The sequence below is a fragment of the Pantherophis guttatus genome, chromosome 5 (assembly GCF_059756535.1).
Source record: "Pantherophis guttatus breed Tessera chromosome 5, ASM5975653v1, whole genome shotgun sequence".
Taxonomy (NCBI): Eukaryota; Metazoa; Chordata; class Lepidosauria; order Squamata; family Colubridae; genus Pantherophis; species Pantherophis guttatus.
In genome coordinates, this window is record NC_142067.1 from 39,763,184 (window position 1) to 39,785,649 (window position 22,466).

At 37.7% G+C, this 22,466-nt stretch overlaps 1 protein-coding gene and 1 long non-coding RNA gene across 2 annotated transcripts; one reads left to right on the forward strand and one right to left on the reverse strand.

Annotated features, from left to right (window-relative positions):
• Nucleotides 1-409: 409 nt before the first annotated feature.
• On the reverse strand, nt 410-21,737 carry GABRR3 (gamma-aminobutyric acid type A receptor subunit rho3). The gene is made up of 9 exons (XM_034413757.3): nt 21,522-21,737; nt 17,011-17,123; nt 14,093-14,160; nt 12,206-12,429; nt 9,836-9,918; nt 7,183-7,323; nt 5,679-5,831; nt 2,809-3,005; nt 410-848 (listed from the first exon to the last, which is right to left on the reverse strand). Exons 1-9 carry the CDS (start codon nt 21,653-21,655, stop codon nt 552-554), a joined length of 1,410 nt encoding a protein of 469 aa, XP_034269648.2. The 5' UTR covers nt 21,656-21,737; the 3' UTR covers nt 410-551.
• On the forward strand, nt 13,202-15,916 carry LOC132710331 (uncharacterized). Its single transcript, XR_009621047.2, has 2 exons — nt 13,202-13,280; nt 15,635-15,916. It is a non-coding gene; the product is annotated as an uncharacterized LOC132710331 (long non-coding RNA).
• Nucleotides 21,738-22,466: the final 729 nt, after the last annotated feature.

Below are 22,466 nucleotides of genomic sequence, written 5' to 3' on the forward strand. Positions count from 1 at the left end.
TACTTATGGAAGCAGGCAGATATGAGAACAGAGAGTTCTTGCAGATGTGTCATTCATGTAACTGGCCTTAAGAGGTTCTAAAGTTGTTCTGAAAGCAATTTGACAATATTGTGAAAAGTCCTATAATTGTCATTGCTGTGTGTATGACAAAGGAAGCAGCATACTGCTCATTGTACAAATCAGCTGAATTCACCAATCATTACTTTAATAGCAAAAGAAAATACTGTAACTGAGGGCTGTTGTGTTTTCCTTTTTAATATGTTGCATTTTGTATATATATATATTTTTAGGCAGATTGGACTAGAATTGTCTATTTGTTGCTATATTCTGTTGGTCAATCTCAATCATCTTTATATTGATCGGTGCTTGGGTATATTTAAACAATGGTTACCCTAGAATGTAATAGCACCTACCTGTTCTTAGCTGATCTTAAAAAAAAAGTGTAATCAACAAGAAATCCAGCTCACCTAAGTGAGTCCTTAGCTTACTATACCAAGTCTCAGTTGTTCACATGAAAATAAAATAAGTAAAATAGTTATGACTCTCTTCACTTATATATATAAACCCCAGTAAAAAAAGTTAAATACAATATATATAGCAGGAAATACAATCCTGGAATATGTATCAATGACATGGTTATTCTGCAAAATAATTCTGCCCACAGTTGCTTTCAAAGATCTTTTTCTTTTTAAGGGACCTTCATGCAGATGGGTGATGCTGGGTCCTCGCTCGCGTGCTGCTCCTTCTTCCAAAAGTACACTCAAGGTGGCAAGATCAATGTCAGTATCATGATAGCACCCATCAAAGGCCATGGCTTGCATTGCATCAATGTTATATAGCCCAGCAACCTAGAAGGAAGAACAATTGAATCAATGGATTTGTATCTCTGGAGAACTCATGTTGTTGCAGCTGTAGTCTTCCGCAGTCTGTGTCAGGCTGAATAGAAAACAGACACAATAAGCATTAAGGCATAGAAAGAACTTCTTTGTTTTATTGTAGAAAAGCCAGTGAAGCCATTATGAAAGAATACTAAAAGAATTTCAGTGATTTCCATGTCTCCAATAGAAGCCATATTTATAGTGAACTCAAGGTTTATATTCTTTGGTCTTTTTTTGCCATCTTCATGGTATGACTGCTTGAAACAGCTTCCTGTTTCTTGGTTATGGACTAATCTGGTTTCAAAATAAGTTTAGTAGTTTTTAGTTGTCCTGAATTACTCTTCCTATCATCCACAGCCAAATACTAAGGAAAATGTTGCCCTGATAAATAGTTTTAATACTCTCATTTTGGAAATTGTTTTAATACAAAAGTATTTTCAGCAGTGATATTCCTTATTTGCCAAAGAGAATCATGTGTGAAAGTTGTTAATCTGGAATAAATTAAGAGACTCATTTTAACTTGGATTTATTTTCCAATATTTTCATTTATATCACCTACTGTTTCAGCTAAAGTACTCTCTTCTGATCTCAGCCACCAGAAAACTAATGTCCTCATGCCAGCACCAATGGCCTCTCTGCTGATTTGCAACTGAAAGACATACCCTCATTTCCAATTAAGGGAAGTCTGTGTTCTTAGTATTACCAGCCCATGGAAAAATCATCTGCCATCAGTTCTACTATGATTTCCAATAGTTATGACAGATAACTAGAAGCCCCTGTTTTGCTGCCTCTTGGGCCTTCCTCTCCTTTCTCCTAACTCTTCTGGCTGTGGGATCAACTATCTGAAGTGAGAAGGCCATCCATAAAAGGAGGAGAAGAGGCTGTCATCATGTCTCTGAAACTTGGTTCAAATCAAAGCATTAGCAGTCCAAAAGAATCCAATTGCTAACAGGTGGGGGCGCATTTAGGCATGACAGGACAGTGGAGACCTGTCGGATAAAGGGGCAAGGCCCAGTTTGGAAGAACGACATTCTCTCTCTCCCCAAAGAAGAATGGCCCTTGAAGACCTAGGAAGGCAGGCGGCATGCCTGCAGCAGCCTAAACTAGCAAATCTGTGCCAGGTAAATACCACCACCAAAGATCAGCTGACAGCAGCACTTTGTCGATGGTCTGTAATGTGAGCCAGACTATGCCTATGGTAAAATTGGCACAGCTGGATGGAAGCTTAAGGGGGGAAATGCTATTTTAATGGGGAAATATTGAGGAGCGGGAGGGGGTATATGATTGGTTTGTCCTGTTCATATACAGAATAACTGATCAGTTCCTCCACAACCGAACAGTTCTGGAGAAAACAGTCGTGTAATGCCTCCTGGTGCTCAATATAAATCAAATAATAATGCACTCCTAATACAACATTTCAACCTGCTCTGATATTTCCATTGTAGCATAGGTGACAGATTGCAAAGAAAAACAATGTTTGTTTGCAGCCCTTCTACATGCTTTGGTACAAATAAATTCAAACAAGAAAAGGAATATTAAACTTAAGAGCTGTCATCCAGTGTCTAATTTAAGGAAGAGCAAATTAGGAGCCTCAGTCATTCTCACCCCCATACCCTGCTTCTTCAGTCTCCAAGTCTCCTTTCCTAAATCTGGAACCCTTAATGTCCAATACCTTGTGATGTCAGAGATTCTGAGGGGGCCTCATATATTTCTGCTCCAAAAATGGAACTTTCCAATATCCAATGACAACGCCATTGGATCTAGTTTCCCTGCGGGGTTTCATTTTAAGCTGAAATTAATTTGTTGATGTTTAGAATGAACATTATCAAAAGAAACTGAAAAAGAAAATATTGGTACTACATAGTATGGTGTTATTATTTTACTTATTTTTGAATATTTTTACATGGGAAAAACATTTGCAAATATATACCTTTCCTCTGTTTTTCAGATGTTTTCGTTCTTCCACTGTCGTGAGATAATTTACAGCTGCATATTCAATAACAGATAAGAAGACAAAAAGGAAGCTGATCCATAAATATACATCCACAGCTTTTATATAAGACACCTGGGGCATTGAGGCACTTACTCCAGTAATTATGGTTGACATCGTCAGCACAGTAGTTATACCTGCCAAAAGAAAGGAAAACATAGGAGTATTCCTTGATTTAGAACAGTTCATTTAGTGACCGTTCAAAGCTACAACGGCACTGAAAAAAGTGACTTATGACCATTTTACACACTTATGACAGTTTCAGCATCCCGATGGCCACATGATTTACATTCTGATGCTTGACAACTGATTCACATTTATGACAGTTGCAGTATCCCTACATCATGTGATGCCCTTTCGCAAACTTCTTACAGGCAAGGTCAATGGAGAAGCCAGATTCACTTTACAACTGTGTTATTAATTTAACATCTGCAGTGATTCATTTAACAAATGTGGCAAGAAAAGTCGTAAAATGAGGCAAAACTCATTGAACACATGTTTTCACTTAAGCAACATAAATGTTGGGCTCAGTTGTGATTGTAAGTTGAGAACTATCTGTACTATCAGTTTGTTCTTGCATTCTATGAAAATATGCCCAAAATGTTATGTGTGTAAATGTTATGTGAGTGTATTCTTTTGTGTCTTTCCATGGATAGAAAATGTAATATTTATTATAACAAATAACTACATGGAACACCTGATATAAAGTTGTTACCAGATTTCAACCAGCACATATACCAATAGGTTAATAGCAGTGGTGGGTTGCTACCGGTTCACCCCGGATCAGGCGATCAAGTAGCGGCGGTGCCAGGAGGCTCTGCCCACCTGCCCAGATGCTTCTGCGCATGCACAGAAGCTTCTGCACATGTTCAGAAGTGTTGCGTGCGCACCCATGAGTGAACCAGTAGCAATGGGTTTTGAAACCTGTCCCTGGTTAATAGAACCACTAATTAATTTATGGTTTTGACGGAAAATATTGAAGCTGACCCCTGATTTTTTTCCACTTTTCCTTTGAAAATGATTCAATGGTTCTGTTTGTCTTAGTAATTCAGCATGTAGAATCAGGAAATCAAGCTGGAAAAATGCAGTATGAAGAATATGTTTGATTACAATTATCCTGGATTCACTGTTTGGAACAGATTAGTGGCTGTGGTGGCACAGTGGTTAGAATGCAGTACTGCAGGCTACTTCTGTGTCTGCCGGCTGACTGCAATTTAGCAGTTTAAATCTCACCAGGCTCAAAGTTGATTCAGCCTTCTATCCTTCTGAAGTGAGTAAAATGAGGACCCAAATTGTTGGGGGCAATATACTGACTCTGTATACCGCTTAAAGAGGACTGTAAAGCACTGTGAAGCGGTATATAAGTCTAAGTGCTATTGCTATTATGCCTCCTGTATGGTGAGAATTTTATAAATATTCAATATAATACCCAATATTTATTTAAGATTATTTATTGTCACTTTAACAATAATAAATGTGGTGACCATGGTAAGTGAGAATAGCAATTGTTCATTTTTAAAACATTCTCCAACTGATTTTTTAGTAAATTCCTATATTATTATTACGATCATTATTAAAAACTGATAGCTCTTAACAGTATATTTTAAAATAGAAGCAAAATTCCACATGACGAATGCTGTTATGTTAATTAGAATGACTAATGGAAATTTACTTCTAAATCTTTCCTGCAGTTCTGATTCTGGAAGCAGATATGTCAAAACCATGATTGAAAGCTAGGATATCACAATCCATTGAACATGTTTTTAAGCATCATAGCTGGGAAAGAAAGCAGGTGAGCTATACTTTTTCACTTATTCTACAATTAATAATTGAAGAAGAAAGCATCAAAGATTAATTATTTATTTGGTTTCAAAATGTGTCCTTGTATCTTAAACAGGATTTAAAACAATATAAAGAAACATATAGAGAATGTCATCTGATTTTTTTTTTAACTCCTTTAGCAAAGGTGGCCATAGGAGGCATTTGTAGTTTCTTTTGTGTGAATTTACAGCACAGTGCCGTACATCTGCACAGCCTTTGTCTCCAAGGTCAAACCGGGATGTCTACATAGATACTCCCTTTGCCTTACTTATACATGTGTGAGTCTATTCATGATGGATTTATATGTGTTGCCTCAGTGTGGGCGCATAGGTGTATGTATGGGGTGTGAGAGATTCCAATTGGGTTGTTCCAGTGGTGAAATGTAAAATTTGTTACTACGGGTTTTGTAAGCGTGGCTTGGTAGTGGTGGTGGTGGGTGTTAATGTGACTGGGTGGGTGTGGCCAACTTTTTTTTTTTTTTACTTTTGAAAGCGTTTTTTCTACAACCTTAAGAGGCTTCAGAAAATAATGCTATTAAAAGCCTCTGACGATCAGGCAACTCAGCTGGGTATGGCGGGGGGCAGGGATTTTTGCTACCGATTCTCCGAACCACCCACCACCATCGCTACTGGATCGGGTGATCCGGTCTGAACCGGGAGCATTTCACCCCTGGCTTGTTCTCATGCAGAACTAAGTGATTATTCCCCCTAGAACAGACCATTTCCAAGAAAATTTGAGCTAATAATTTCCTCTTGTTATATTGACCCTCAGAGCACCTTTATGATCAATGGACAACTTGTAGAAGGAGATGCTCCATTCTTTTTCCTAATAATGGAAAGGAGAACTATATAAAACCATATAGATCAGAATAATTATTAATCACTTTCCTATAATCAAACAGTTCCTGTAAGACACTTCATAAATAGAATCTAACTATTAACTACCAGACTCTACTACACAACCTAAAATAGTTTATAATGAAAATTTACCTAGTGATACTCTTGCAGGAACAGCTCTTCGGTCTATCCAAAAGGAAACCCAAGATAGCATCACCATCAACATAGAGGGGAAATAGGATTGTAAAACAAAAAAGAAAATGTGTCTCCGTAGAGCAAAGTTTATAAAAAGTCGATTGTACCAACCTGAAGAAAAACATAGACATGTCTTAATACCCAGCCCATGCAATGTTATATTAACCTTTGACTTCATAATGTCTTTCTAAAAGAACAACATTTCTCCTTTATGAAAAACTTGATAAATATTTACTTAAATGTCCTTCAGGTGAAATTCATCCTTTGGAAAATTGCTTGGAGGGAAGTGGACAAAAGGTTTTAAAATGCAAACATGACCACATACTTCTTCCAAGAAATGATATGAAGAAAATTCATCTCATTCATTTAATACTGTGTTTCTCCAAAAAGATGACCCACCTTGAAAAGAAGCCCTGTCAGATAATAATCTAAAATAGTGCCACTGAACTACACTGTCTATACTGAAAGGATAGTTTTGTGTTTATACTTTCCCTCCATTTTTTAAGGGACAGAAAGGGGAGTGGCTTAGCCACCCTATAAATATGACCCCTCTTTCCTCTCACAGAACACAAAAGAGATACACTGACCTGATAGACTTATCACAGACACTCAACAACAGACACTCACTCTGTCAAAATGGCTAGATAAGAAGGGAATATGCTCTAGGCACATTCACCTAAGAAACAAAATAAAGACCAAGAGACAATGTTCTGTGATTTAAAATGTAAATAGTTTATTGACGTTAAATAAACAATTAAAGTTTTCTTGACAAAAGAAATCTGGCTTAATTGTAGCTGCTGGGACATTGAAAGATCTCATTGACCTTTACAACCTAACTAAAAACTATTCTAACAAGCCCTATCATGTTTTTGAGCGCATGCAATGAAGTTAAGCCCCACCTACAAAATTAGCCCTAATTAAGACCCCACCTACCCTGGGGTGCAAGGGGTGGGGCGAGGCACACAAGTAAAAAATAAGCTAGGGTGGGATGGGGGGGTAGAGCTGCCCTACTTACCAGGCCTTTTACATCACGACACTGCCTCTCTTTCTTCTGTGGCCACTTGCCGCTACTCGGACGCATCGCCCCGGCCTCTGTTTCGCCTTCAGATGCCAGAAGGCATCTGAAGGCGAAAAGGAGGCCGGGGCGATGCATGCGAGTGGCGGCAAGCGGCCGCAGAAGAAGTGGACCAGCAGCGGGCTCCTGCTGGGTGGGGCTGTTTTTTGGAGAAACATGGTAAAAAACCACATTGTCTTTTATTATCTTTATAAAATGTATGGATTTCATGTAAAGTTAGTAAAATGATATACAAATCAAAGATTAAATAAACATTATATCCAGCGTGTAGAAAAATAGCAACTCTTTTGAACTGATTTTCTTTGTAATCCTACTGACGTTATTATTTGCTCCGGTCAAAATAAATACAAAAAGGGCATCTATTTCTCACTCTTGACAGTACTATACCTGTACTGCTGTAGAATGCTAATCCACTAGAAGCACTAAACTCTTCAATGAAAAACTGAGAAAGAGAAATGTACTCGTCGAAGCTTAAAGATTCATTGCCATGTTTCCAGTAGAGCATCAAGTCTTCTTCATTGTAAGCATCTGTGGAAGTATTAAAAAAAGTTAGCTGTGATTGTTACACGTATGTACATATCTCCAACTCCTTGCTTTCCTGCTTTGAGTGTAATCAGTGATATACCTAGCATTTTGACACCTCAAGTAGATTTTTTAAAAACAGGCCCTTTCTCTGTTGCTGAGAATTAGCTTGGTGTAATAGTTAAGGCAACAGGCAGAAAACAGGAGAGTGTCCGTCTAATCCTGCCTAAGGCTCAAAGCCAACAAGATGACCTTGGATCTCTCACTTTCTCCTAGCCATAGGAAGGAAGCAGTAGCAAGCCATTTCTCAAAAATGCTGCCAATAAAACTGCAGGGGTCATTATTAAAAGTCAAAGCTGACTTTTATTTCCTGTGCCAGCATTGTACTAGTTCACTGGCAGCAGGACCCAACTCCATACCAACCTCTATCCTCCTCCTTGTCTTTGGCAGCATCTAAATGGAGATAATCTAAGGTCTGCAGTGTGGTCAAATCACCATCACCACTACACCACCCCTACTACACCAGTGACTACAGCTTTCATCTTTGTAACCCATAGATGGAAATTTGGAAAGAATTATAATTTAATTAGAACTCTATTTCATCTCACTATAGCAGTGAAAATCGATAATGTGATCTTTTTTGCCTGCCCAATTTCTTATTTAACTATTGGTAAGTGGTTTCCAAGTCCTGCCTTGCTAAATTCCTATCTTGATACCAGATTTGAGGATGGTAGTTTGACAGCCTTTCAAATAAACAAAGGAACGATGATATGGAATCATGTCATATTATCATCTTATATCATCCCTCTACCAAACCATCTGTTTTTTGACCTGCCTCGCTTTCTCTCATCAAAATTGAACAAAATTAGGTGTGGTACTGGAAGAAGTGCCTCTGCCCTGTATCAGTGGCGATGGAAATAGTCCTCTTGTTGTGATTGTGATGGTTTTATGATAATTATCAACATATTATGCAAGATTACCTACAACATGCGTTCTCTGTTTCCTAGAAGATGTGCTTGAAGCAACAACAGAGGCAATCATCTGGATAGCTGAATTGGACATCCAGTTATGAGGTCACTGCCATATCCCCACAGAAGTTTTACTTATAATTACATGGACTGTCTATATACTGCGTGTTTACTTCTCTTCTATCATGTTCTCATCATGTGCTAATAATAGTCTCATCTGAAACTAATAATAGTCTCATCTAAACAAGTAGAACTTGTTTCAATTGTCACATTCAAATTACAATGTGGTAGCCATATTTTACAGATTAACAGAATTGGAAGCAACCTTGTAGGTCATCTAGTCCAACCTCCCACCCAAGCAGAAGACCTTACACCATTTCTGACAAATGGCATTCCAATCTCTTCTTGAAAGTTTCCAGTGATGAATGTCCCACAACTCCTGAAGGCAAGCTGTTCCATTGGTTGATTGTTCTCACTGCCAGAAAATTTCTCCTTACTTCTAAGTTGAATCTCTCCTTGATCAGCTTCCATCCATTATTCCTTGTCTGGCCTTCAGGTGCCTTGGAAAATAGCTTGACCCCTCTTCTCTCTGGCATCCCCTCAAATACTGGAACATTGCTATCATGTCTCCCCTGGTCCTTCTCTTCACTAAACTAGCCATACCGAGTACTTGCCAAGTACTCTTCACTAAACTAGCCATACCAAGTTCATTGTATGTTTTAGCTTCCAGTCCCCTAATCATCTTGGTTGCTCTTCTCTGCACTTTTTCTAGAGTCTCAACATCATTTTTCTAGTGTGGTAACCAAAACTGAATGCAGTATTCTAGGTGTGGTCTTACTAAGGCTTTATAGAATGGTATTAGTACCTCACTTGAGCTTGATTGTTCTGTTAATGCAATTTAGGATTGCATTGGCTTTTTTGGCTGCTGCCGCACACTGCTGGCTCATATTTAACTGGTTGTCCATGGGTTTTCTGGAGCTGTGGTTAAGATTTGCGGCAAATGTGACTCATGGTTGAGGATTATCTCTGTTTTTTTCATCCATTGTCATTTAGAGCACAGTTGATGCAAAGAGAAATAAGGCAGATGAAAAGTTAGAACTTTCAATATGTTTACTGGCACAGGATAAGAACTGGTTACTCTATCTTATTTATGGAGATCCTCAGTCATACAGGTCATAGTTGTCCCAAAAGTGCTTTTTCAACAGGCAATTGGACTTTTTTGTTTTTCTTTTAAGACGTTTAGCTTCTCATCCGAGAAGCTTCTTCAGCACTGACTGGATGGTGAGGAATGGAAGGATTCTTGAATGAGAAGCAAAACATCTTCAAGCGAAAAAAAATGAAGTCCAGTTGCCTTTTGAAAAGCACTTTGGGTTCCTGTGTCTTCTTTTGCAAATGTTTAGAAATGTGGTGGGTGGCCACGTCTCAAAAACATTTGGTAACATTAGTATTTTTCAACAGATAAATGCTGATTTACACACCTTTAAAATGAATTATATGTAAGGCTACTTATTACATTTGAAAAACATATTTTCTAGCAAAGCTAGACTTACAGCTTTCCAACTCTAGAGAACAATTCTGAGTGTCAAGTGGGAATCTACTGAAGTCCATGAAACACATGGCAGAAACTGTTATCCTGTCAAAAGCAAAGAATAGACAATCTCAATAATTATAAAATGATTCACAATATATGAAGTGCTTAAATATGAAATATTTCAGTAAGCTCCTATTTTTATTTTTCAAGTTTTCCTAAAAGCACTTTTATGCCCTCACATTTTAATTCAGAGAAGTAGAATATATCAAATATGGATTTGTTGTGGTCCGCCAGCAGCCTACGGAGCTGGCAGCAGAGTCGGACAGTGAGGAGGCTGGGGAGGAACATGGGCCAGTACTGGAGTCTGGGCAAGGCTTGGACGAGGGCTCTGCGTCGGAGGCAGAGATGGGGCCCAGGCCAACTGGGAATTATGTGCTGACTCTGGAGTCTCCAGAGTCTGACAGCAGCGAGGTAGAGGAACAAGGAGAGCCTATTCCCAGTGCACGCATGTGCAGAGCTGCCAGAAGGCAAGAACAGTTAAGAAAAAAGGGGCGACTTGGGAGTAAGGCTTGGAGATGATTGGCCCCTCCCATAAGACATAAAGGTGGAGCAAAGGGACATGAGCCTTTGCAGGAAGCAACTTTGTTCATTCTGGACGGTTTAAATTCTGAAGCTCCCTTTTGACTTTGTGCTCCGTTTGGCCTTGCAAAGCTAATTGGCAATTAGGTATTTGGCAGCGTTTCAAGAGAGATAAAGGTGGATGCTTATCAGCCTTATCCCGAAAGACTGTGGCAGACTTCTGTCACACTATTCACAAATTGCTTGGGACTCATTACAGGCTGTGAATGAACATAATTCACAGTCATTGAAATAAAAGGACGGTTTTTGGGACTAAGCTTGTGATTGTTACTGTCTCAGGAAGCCTTGATCAGAACAGGACTGTCCCTTGTTTCAAGATAGCAAAAACAAAGCTACAAAGGACTTTTCAGGGAAAAATATCTAACAATGTAAAAAATCTCAATTCTCTTTCCCATTTTATCATATCCGAATCACATCAGGATAAATGGGGTGATATTCTCCAACACCATGAAACTCCCCACTGCTGCCATTTTGGAAGCAGGGATTAGAAAAAAGCAGTTAACATTATCATTATCTTTCTGCCATTGGGAGGAACCTCTGTTACCAAACTCTCCTCTCTCCTACTTCCTACTTTTTTTTTATTTTCCCAAACTAACAAAATATTGGAAAGAAAGTATGCAAAGGAGCCCAATTATCTGTCCATCAGCAGTGTAATCCATTGAACAAATCTGACATAAGAAGGAAGAAGTGGACAAAAAAACCCGATTTCAGAAATGCACTGAATCTGGTTGGGGGCTGCAGACAAAAAAATATTCTCCCAGTACACTCCTAGAGAACAGGCACTTGGGTAGCAGCTTAAAATATAGATGACTGTTCCACTATAAACGCCTTTTCCTCCTCCCTCCAACTCTGATCCAGAGTAGAGCCTATGCAGCTCACCATAGGCTTCACAGTGAATACATTTATCTGAACATAAGACCACTATTGATAAAGGTATTGGGAAGATTCCAGAAGCCGTACAGTACTCTGCATTCTTTTCCAACCTTTTTTCTTTCTTTCTTTCTTTCTTTCTTTTATTTTTCCCCTCTTTGGTTTATGACCAGAATTCTTTTCTTTACTTTGAGCTTTTCAACTGACCTTTCTAATGCAACCTTATACTGGGACATTTTTAGATCAATAGCTGGACTGATCTCCTATGGAACATACAAGGTCATCAGCAGAGCCAGAGGCCCATCTTTTGTCTGAAACTCATCCCATGAATTCTTTTCTCAAACCACAGGAAAATGATAACATTATGTTGATAAATTCTTATGTAATCAGCAGAAGCAAAATTTGTGTATTCTTAGGGAATTGGCAAAACATACTTTACTATATTTTAAGTGTTTTACACCAGACCAAGGAAATATGTTATTATCCTCCCTATTTGGCAGTGTGGATAAATTAAGATTCAGAGAATCTGGCTTATTTAATACATTATTTAATACTCTTGATGGCTAGACAGAGGGAAATTTAGACAGACATGGAAGAAACATTGCAGTGAAAGTGACCTTTGGGGACTGAAAGTCACACAACACTGATGTAAATTCAGGGATAGTTGTATAGGGTCTACAAGTTATATAAATAAACCAGCCTTCCTTAAACAGACATATTCCAAACATGTTGTTGAATTGTACCATTCCTAAGAATCATGGGGAGTTATATTTCCATACATCTAGAAGGTACCAACTATGGAAAGACTAATGTATCCCACACCCACGGTAATTCTCCCATGTTGTATTTGTTCTCCTGACTGAAAGAGATCTGTGCTTACCGTAAACTGAAGAGCACATTGCCATCTGGATAAATACGTAACATAATATTCTCCATGGTTGTGTCATGGATAAAAGATCTTTTAGAATGTACAAAAAATGTGTCAGGTACCCAAATCTTTTTAATTAATCTTCCATCAAAGGTCATGCTTCTGTTTCTGGTACTAGGAAATGAGAGTCTTTCATCCTTCCAGTAATGCCTGAGATACAAAGTCATTGTGAAATCCTATATAGAAAGTTGAGGGGAAAAAATACAGGTATGCATTCATGCATTTAATAATATAATCTGTAAAAGTTGTCATAGCTAACATTACTTTTCAGTAGTTAAGCCATTAATATGAATTAGTAGTTTGATTATTGGCATTAAAAGTCAAAAACTTTGGACTATGAAGAAGCATGGTTTCAAGAAATGGTGAAACTGCTTTAAGGAGCTGCAGAGAGATGCTTTGTTCACATCTCAATATACTCTGTAACATCTTTCTTTCCCTTTGAATCCAAATGATTGTACAGCACCCTAGTTTATTCACAGAATACTTCAGTATGATGGAATATTGTTTCATACAACATAACCAATATTTCCACAGTACAGGTTGCATATGTTAAATGGTAAATTTATTATTCAATATTTCAATAGATTTAAAATTACAAAGCATTTAGGAAAAATTGGTTTCTCTGTATTGAACACCTATAAATCTTTATAAAAATGAATTAGAGGGTTGAGCTAATTTTTGGAATGGATGCTATATCAGAGTTAAATTTTAGCTTCCTTTTGGATTCAAAAATTCATCTTAATTTGCCTATTAATATTCGCAGATTTTTGTAGACCTTTATGTTCATGGACGGCTACAGGGATAAGTGTGATGAATCAAACTCTATAACTTGTGTAATTGCATCAGATCTCATAATACAAGTATATAAGGGCAAGATTTACATCATGACATCACAATGCAAACATCATAATGTTGACATAATCTTCATATGATGTACTTGCCTATGCTGGCATATTTTGAAAATACATGCCAAGAACTTCAAGATTAATGGGAGAATACCTCAATGGAGCCCAAATTTCCAAGACAGGTTAGTTGTGCCCCATTTTATGACCTTTTGCTACAGTTGTTAAATGAATCACTGCAATTGTAAAATGAATCATGCAGTTGCTAAGTAAATCTGGCTTCCCCCATTGATTATGCTTACCAGAAGCCATCTTGGAAAGTTACAAATTTTGACCACATGACTATGGGACAGCACAACTGTCATAAATCCCTGCCAGTTGCCAAGTCCCCAAATTCTGATCACAAGACTACGGGGATGCTGCAATAATCGTACAATAAGTCTGGAAACTGGTCATAAATTACTTTTTTTCAGTGCAATTGTAACTTTGAACAGTCACTAGACAATTGGTTGTAAGTCAAGGACCACCTGTATTGGAAATGGGCATTACAAGTTTTAATGGTCACAAAAATTCAATATTATAAAGCTGAAAGGACATTCTCTGCCAGTTATACAATAACGTAAATAAGTCACCTTTCTTTTCTTTGATAGGACTATTTAGAAATTCTGTCTGCCTTGATTTATACACTTAATTTCCTTTTTGCATTAATGTTGTGAAAATAGTGATAATTTAAATGTAGATTATTATATGAACAAATGGGTTTTTATTATGTTTATGATATAAAAGATGTTTGCTTTTATAAGATATTTCTCAGTTTCTCAGATGGGAAAGAGAATAATTACTTGTATAAAAAATAGTCACTTGTTTAGTGAATGACATACAATTATTTGAAGATTCCCCATTGCCCTCATTTTTCCCCGTATTTCCTATCATCAAATTGCTAATTATTTCACCTGCATTTCTATATTACATTTTCAGCAACTGCAGAAAAACTTACCATGTCAACTTCTGAAATTTTGTCAATGCTTTCTACTTGCACATCAATACCAACTGGGATTGGTGATCCTTTAACATACAAAGAACAAACAGCAGCAATAAAAGAGTCCAAGAACATTTTAAGTTTAACCACAGCTTAAATAGAGACTTTACTGTTGCTTTGAAGTTCTTTTAGAAGCAACTGTGTGAACATTTTTTCCAAACAAAAGAGAGCCTTCTGATCATATACAGCAGTTGGCAGCAACCTAAGATCCATGGGAACTATCAGTGGTACTGGATATAACTTGTATACACATTTGGTCACCTGTTTCTCCTTACTCCTTCAAAGGTTGGTGATTACAGGGCACCCGCTAGTTGGTATTTCTTTAAATACGCTCATGTAAAGTTATGAATTCTTGGGAATTTAAAATGTTGGATGCTTCATCTCAAAATATAATAGGTCTACAAGAACCAAGTGGGCAAGTAGATACGGGAGAAGGCAACAGGCTTGGAAATATAATGTGCTACAAGTAGTCCTCGACGTACAACAGGGGTGAAATCCAGCAGGTTCTGACAGGTTCTGGAGAACCGGTAGCGGAAATTTTGAGTAGTTCGGACAACCGGCAAATACCACCTCTGACTGGTCCCAGAGTGGGGTGGGAATGGAGATTTTGCAGTATCCTTCCCCTGCCACGCCCACCAAGCCACGCCCACAGAACAGGCAGTAAAAAAAATTGAATTTCACCACTGACGTACAACCATTCATTTAGTGACCATTCGAAGTTACAACAGCACTGAAAAAATGGACATAGGTCCATTTTTCACACTTGCAACCATTGCAGCATTCTCCTGGTTATACGATCAAAATTTGGACGCTTGACAACTGGTTCATATTTATGACAGCTGCAGTGTCCTGGGATCACCTTTTGTGACCTTCTGATAGCAAAATCAATGGGGAAACCAGATTCACTTAACAACCATGTTAACAACTGCAGGGATTCGCTTAACAACCGTGGCAAAAAGGTTGTAAAATGGGGCAAATCTCACTTAACAATTGTCTTGCTTACCAAATTTTGTGCCCAGTTGTGGTCATAAGTTGAGGACTACCTGTATTCCCCCCTTCATTTTGCTGCCATTAATAGGAAAAAAAGAGCTAAAGGATTTATTGCTGGTCAGCTTTTAGATTGGCCAATTGAGAAAAGAGGATCCTGTATTAGAAGACATGTGGCCTTTCCCACAATGCATTCTTAATGCTTCTGGGATGCAAAAATAATTCCATGGAAATTATATGGTACTTACACAGGAATGTGCCACACATTTTGGGATAGGCATTGTAGCACTGTATTGTAAGTCTATAAAAGGCCAGTGTATTTCATAACTGACCTTAAGAATTCATGACTTGGAGGTCAAATATATACTGTAGTTAGTGTATGTCTTTTTCATTCAGCTTGTGAAAATTAGGAAACTGTTAAGTAGTTTAAAGCTTTTCATTCCCTTATATAAAAAATTCTTACATCAGATCTTTCTAATCATCAGGATAAATTCTCTCCTTTCTTGTGTCTAGCTCACATGTCCCCAACCCCGGCCTGTGGACCTGCAGCGAGCCACGGCATGCCAGAAACTGGCCCCGCAAACAAGTGAAGCCCCATCTGTGGGATGCAGACAGCACACGAAACCACGCCCCTTCTGGTCCACAGAAAAAACTCTCTCCGCAGATCTGGCCCCTGGTGCCCAAAAGGTTGGGAGCCGCTAGTCTGGTTGAATGAAAGTTAACGCATAAAAGCAATTTTGTTTTAAAAAAATAGACTCGTTTTAAAAGTTCTCCATTAAAATACTGTATAAAATATTTATAAATAATGTTTGAAGCTTCCAAATAAACAGGCAGCTTTCCCCCTGCTTTCTATATTTAAAGCCTCCTAATAAAATTCAGTATGTTGTTACATAACCTTTCATATTAGGTCATATGCAGGTTGTAATTTTTCTTTAGTCACAACCATTTTGGGACTGTGGAATTGGAAGACAATTATTGGTTAACAGGATATTATTTCTGTAACTGAGGCATGCTACCACATAAATATGCATGCATTTAGCCTTGATTCTGCTGATGTTAAAGTAAATCATAGAACTACTATGTTACATTTGTACAACAGTAAAAATCGTTTTTCTTATTAGCTCAGCTAACATCATATAATGAGTGTTTAAGTCTAGGATATATATTTCTCCCTTCTTGGTGCAGTAGATGACTTAATTTCTTCTAGATGTTGTGATGGGATGTTTCAAACTACTGTACATAATGAGAGCTTCTTCAAAGCATTTGGAAGACTTAAAACTAAGCAAACATGTTGTCACCATCCACTTTCTGGAAAACCCATCACAAATGAAGTAGGTGACCTACCTGAAGTTTGATAAACCCCTCATGGTACTTTGGTGGATTTACTGTACCTAATGGTGGAAGGCAAGAGGACATTGACACTAACCCTGATATGCTTGAGCAGAGGTTTGGACTAGAAGACTTCCAAGATCCCTTCCAACTCTGTTATTATGTTAAGTGTTCTTGAAATAGCATTTTTATTAAATTGCAACAATTCTGTTTAGAATTAGTGCATAGAATAGAGAGCAGATTCCAGAATAGCCATTTTCCAACTAAATCACTAGAGATTCATTTGGGTGCATTAAAAGATAATAAGTCATTATTAAAAGTATTTCTCTCACTTTTAAAAATATATTTAGGCTCACTGTAGTTGAGATGTACAACCAGTTATGAATCTACTGAAGAAAACAAATATTTTATCTATATACCACCCAGAGTCTCTCTGTGAGGGAGATGGCAGTTTCAAAATAAATAAAGAAACTCAAATAAATTGAAAATAATAATTGAAAAAAATCAGGAGAAATAATGAACAGAGCAGAACAGAACAGAACAGAAACAGCTATTTTTACCTCCAAAGCCAGGTCTCATGGCAAAATCATGGTTCTCTATGTGGAGAAATTGTTCTGATTTCATAGGTGGTACTTTAGTGCGGTCTAGTTTCCTTGCCTTAAATTGTTGTTTGCTGCATTATAAACAAACAAACAAACAAACAAAATTCCTATACATCCCCCACAAATTATTAGATCACTCTAGTTTCTTGTATAAAGAAAATAAGTCAACATTTACTGTCAGATAGTCAAAAGATTCTAACTATCCAAGCAAAACATGGAGAGATAATCCAATTCTAGTTTTAGTTCAAGCCACATATTAATGCCCAAACAAGCCCAGCTTTGAGTGAAGTCCTCAATTTATGAAGACAATTGGAACCAGAATTTCCTTTGCCAATGATCATTAGGTGAGGCAACTTCCTGCCAAATTCCCACAACCACTGGGGAGGCTGACAAGAACTTGCAAGTCACAGGCAACTCACAATCAGGCCAGTAAGAAGGTAAGTTGTTGCTGTTGGGTGGGTGATTTGAGGAGGTATATGAGAGCATGAGAGAGGCATGGCAAGGATTTCAAATATGTGGCATACTTGAGGCATGTGAGGGTGCAAGAAAAGTGCGGCAAGGTTGCAGGAGGATGTGCAAATAGCAATAGCACTTTGACTTATATACTGCCCTATAGTGCTTTACAGCACTCTCTGGGTAGTTTAAAATGTCAGCCTATTGCCCCCAACAACCTGGGTTCTCATTTTCCCGACCTTGGAAAGATGGAAGGCTGAGTCAAACTTGAGCCCCCATCAGGATCAAACTCCAGGCTGTTGGCAGAGTTAGCCTGCAATATCGAATTCTAACCACTGTGCCACTAGGGCTCCTAAGGTGCATAAAGGGTGTGAGGGAGGCATGATGAGGCTTATGTCATGGTTCCAAGTAACATCCCCAATGAAAGAAGACTCCGAGGCGTGAAGTTCCTCAAAGTTCCATTTTATTAGAGATGTCATATTGGTACATCTGGGAAAACCTGAATCTGAAAGCTTCCAGGTTTTCCCCACCCAAAAGAAAGTCCAAGTCCATGCCCAGCACCCACATGTCTATCACATGGTCCAATGAAAGCACCATCCCAACTGGAGATGTCTCCCAGGTACACCCCACCAGGTGCAGAACAAGATGTCCTTGATTCCCTGAGAAAGGAATGTTATTGTGACTATATATATATATATCACCCCGGCTCCATACAATCGCCCGTCCCAGTTTCCCACAGCAGTAAATGTGGCAGTCCTGAAGGCCTAATGCAAAAGATGGCTTCCAGGCCTGACAGCTTGGGGAGAGTACGCAAGGGCACACAGATAGTTGGCAAGAACTGAAGGAAGATGCATGGGTAGGGGAAGCTTACCTAAGCAACTTGCAACTTCCCTGCCAGCTTTCCCATTGACTTTCTGGCAATCATGATTATGGGGCACTGCAACCAGTTGTAAGTGTGAGGGATGAGCACAACTCTGTGGACCAGTCATAAGCACTAGTTCTTCAGTTCCATCATTTATTTATTATTTATTTATTAGTTCAATTTATATGCCGCCCTTCTCTGGAGACTCAGGGCGGCTTTCAATGCGTTAAGCAATAGCCTTCATACTTTTGTATATACCTGCTTAGTAGGGCTTTCGGTCCCCCCTAAGCGGTGTTCTTTTTATACAAAGTCAGCTTATTGCCCCCACAATCCGGGTCCTCGTTTTACCTACCTCAGAAGGATGGAAGGCTGAGTCAACCTTGAGCCTGATGAGATTCGAACTTGCAGTAATTGCAGTTAACAGCACTTTAGTCTGCTGCGCCACCAAGGCTCTTATAGGTGGTACTTTGAATGGTGGCTAAATGAATAGTCAAAAGATGAGGACTACCTCCCCTTTGTCAAGTACATTCCATTTAATCCTTACAGCTCTCCAGGCCCCCATTCACTTTCTGTCCCAGCTGCTAAAACATGCTTCTTTTCTTTTCCTAACACCTGCCCAGAGTACTGCAAGATATCTTTCTCTTTTCTTTTTCTTTTCCCTTTCATTTTTAATTTGTAATATAAAAACATTGCTACCTTAGTTGTTTTTTTTTAAGATGAATGATCACTTCTTCCTTGCTACAAAATTTCTTTTGACTTACAGAGGACTGTAGGAACAGTAGGACCACCTGTTTCCTGTTATTTTGTTAGTGGCCTGAAATTAGCTTAAGAAACAGCGGGAAGCAGCATGGGAAACAAGCAGCTTAGGCTTGTGAGGATTGTCAGTGAGGATTGCCTTAGAGCAGGGGTCTCCAACCTTGGCAACTTTAAGACTTGTGGACTTCAACTCCCAGAGTTCCTCAGCCAGCAAAGAGTTCAAGTCCACAAGTCTTAAAGTTGCCAAGGTTGGAGACCCCTGCCATAGAGAGCTTGGAATTCAGGAAGTTAAAAGCCACACATCTTAAGATTGTGAAGGTTCAGGAACACTGCCTTAGAGAAAGAAGGAAGAAGAGCAGGTGTCATCAACAACAACCACTGGGACAGCTGAATAAACAGATTCAGACTGAGCAACTGTTTGCACATTTACTGTACCGCACACAAATTTTATGCCAATCTTTTTCATTTTTTTGTCATCTATTTGTCATTTTAGTATAATTTTCTCATGTTCTCAGTGTCATGGTATTTTTAATCTTATTCATGTCTCTTTGAATCACTGCAGTTATTTAAAACAGTGAAACTGTGTTTTGAAACCAAGGTTCCAAGTTATGGTTTCATATATGGACTTGGTAGGAAAACATTTACTATAGCAAGGCAAAATGTCTAATAATCTTATATTACATTTTTTTTAAAAAGATTGTATAAAGTCAGGTCTTTCTAAGAATCTCTCTGATCCTTTTTTAATCCAGTTAAGAACATTCAGATGATCTATACTGATGTGGCTGTTTTCGGTCTATGAAATGGAGAATATACAACAAACAAGGATTAAAACAAGTAGTTAAATAGTTTGTGAATTAGGTTGTATCATAGAAATTGGATTTGTAACAAAGCTTTTTGCTCCTTTTAATGGAGGCTAAATCCATGGAAGAGTTAATTTGTATTTAGATAAAAGGATACTAAATTGTATGTATGTATGTATGTATGTATGTATGTATGTATGTATGTATGTATGTTTCCTTTAACTGTAATTAATTCCATCCATAATTGGCTTATTTTTCTTGAGAAAGCTGGTATGGTTACTCTCCAAAGTATCAGTTGCACTGAATTAATTTATAACAGCAACTCACTGGACAATTGTTGTTGATTTTATTTCAGTATCATAAAAAAATAGCATCACCTTTGAACTAAATTTGGTTCCTTGTTAATTCAGAGTACTATCCATGTAGTTTTTTTGGCAACAGTGCAACAGTGACTTCATATTGCCCTCTTCTAGTGTGTTGATCCATATTTCTTACTGAAGACTACAGCATTAGCAATTTTCTATCTAGATATGTTCCAGGTCCAATCCCATTGCATTTCCAAGTGCAAATAAGGTCAATCATACTGTTGCCATTCCATGAGACTCTATTTATAGACTAGCTGGATAAATAATAATTTCAACATAAAAATAACAGTGGCAGCATTAGCTCTCTGTCTCTTTTCTCTATTTTTTTCATATGTCACATAGTGACCAATCCATTGGTCAGACCTCAATTTTCCATAACTAATGTGGAGTCCTGGGTAGATTCTGGGAATCAAGAGTATCCACAGGTGTGGTAGGTAAAATGAAGATGGCAATCATGATGTTCTGGGTTCTTTATGGCTGTCACACATACATGGAGCTTCAATTGAACTATCATGCTGCAATCTTGCCTTTCTTTTTGCCACACTCTGCAAATTCCCTTGCTTGGAATTTTACTCATAATCTCCTGTTCCAGGCTTTGGAAACTTGCTGCAGAAGAAAATGAGATCTTCTCATTTTAAAGACTTACAAATAAATCTTGGTAGAGTGGTGAAATGAAATGAATTAAATGCTAATTTTAAATGAAACCTAATCCCAGTTCAGTGATTAGTTCACTTTTTCCCTTACTATAGAACTGCAAAGAAATTGTAGTGACAAAACACTAATTATGACTTTTGCATTTTTGTCAAAATAAGAAAATATATAAAAGTTCCTATTTTTACTTAAAATCACATATAAAAATAGGGGATAACTACAGGTATACCAAAGCATCTGACAGTTAATCCTGTTCTCTGGTTCGTGGCTCAAAGTAGCAATTCTTGAGAATTTAAAACTTTAGATTTTGATGTTAGAGAATACCCTCCCTCCCTACCATATTTTGGTAGGATCAATAATGTAAAGTTTCCAATTGACTGAGTCTTAAAATACAGCATTAAACCTCTTTAACCATGAACTCAAATAGAAATTGAATAGCTAGCTAAAAAGCTTCTCTTTATATGTGGTAATTAAGTAATTCCACCAAATTAAAGCCAGTATAACTGTATAACAAATACAAGCCTTAAATTACATGAGTTTACAAGAACATCAGTTGTGATGCCTGCTGGCTATCTCGCTCACCTGTTATGTCTTTTCACGAATGATCTTTGAGGATGATGGTGGCTATAGCAACGATTATGTTGATCGCTGTTATAGGCTAAAACAGAAGTAGGCCAAATACAGATGAACAGCAGCAGTTTTAATGCAGGGACCATGTCTTCCAATCCACAAAAATCAATTTGTATCAGTCATCTTTCATTCCAGTGGTACGTTTATTATGAAATAATCTACTCATGCGATGAAAAGGGTGCAAATAATATGAGGCATTGCAAATTCAAAGAAGAAATAACATTCCACTTTTCTTTATCTGAAGTTTCTTCTTATTCCTGTAGTTTTATAAGTCCTCAGCATTCACATCCTATGGTTTACCTCTCCTTGCTGTTACAGTCTTACTTCTAGAAATACATTAAATAATATTGTCTACATTGTTTACTCTCTTTTTCACCCATTATTTCTCTGTCTAGAGGAGCATTTCCAGCCCAAAGCCTTAATGCTCACTCAGTGTACTATTTGATAAAACATTGACACAGACAAAAGAATGATGTCATTTTTAATCTCCTTAATCCTCCACATTACTGTTTTTTTTAAATAAGAAAAACTTTCATTTCCCCATGAAAACCTGTGCTTAATAAACAAAGGTCAGGCAAATAAATGTACTACATATGCAGAAAATAATTCAGAGAAGTGGGCTTATTTATGTGTACATACTAGGTGTATGAAAAGTTTGTTTGAAACAGAATTTTGTAGATATTTAATGAAAACCTAGTCTCACAGTATCTTGTTTATTGAAAAAAACGGAAGCAAATTAAAGCATAATATACCCATGGTATTAGTTGATCAGGACACTTAGAATGTTACATAAAATACTATTAACTTAAAAAGTTATTGCAAGTTTCAGTGAAAATATTTGTATTTCTGAATGAGATTGGCCCTTTCCACATTTGTACCTAACTATGGCATAACATT

Coding starts and splice junctions, on each gene's coding strand:
- GABRR3 (XM_034413757.3), bottom strand. CDS start 21,655: ATGGTCCCTGCATTAAAACTGCTGCTGTTCATCTGTATTTGGCCTACT. Junction 14,161..17,010: donor CATGAGACCTGGCTTTGGAG/GTAAAAATAGCT, acceptor TGTATGTTAAAG/GATCACCAATCCCAGTTGGT. Junction 12,430..14,092: donor AAATTTCAGAAGTTGACATG/GTAAGTTTTTCT, acceptor CTTTCTATATAG/GATTTCACAATGACTTTGTA.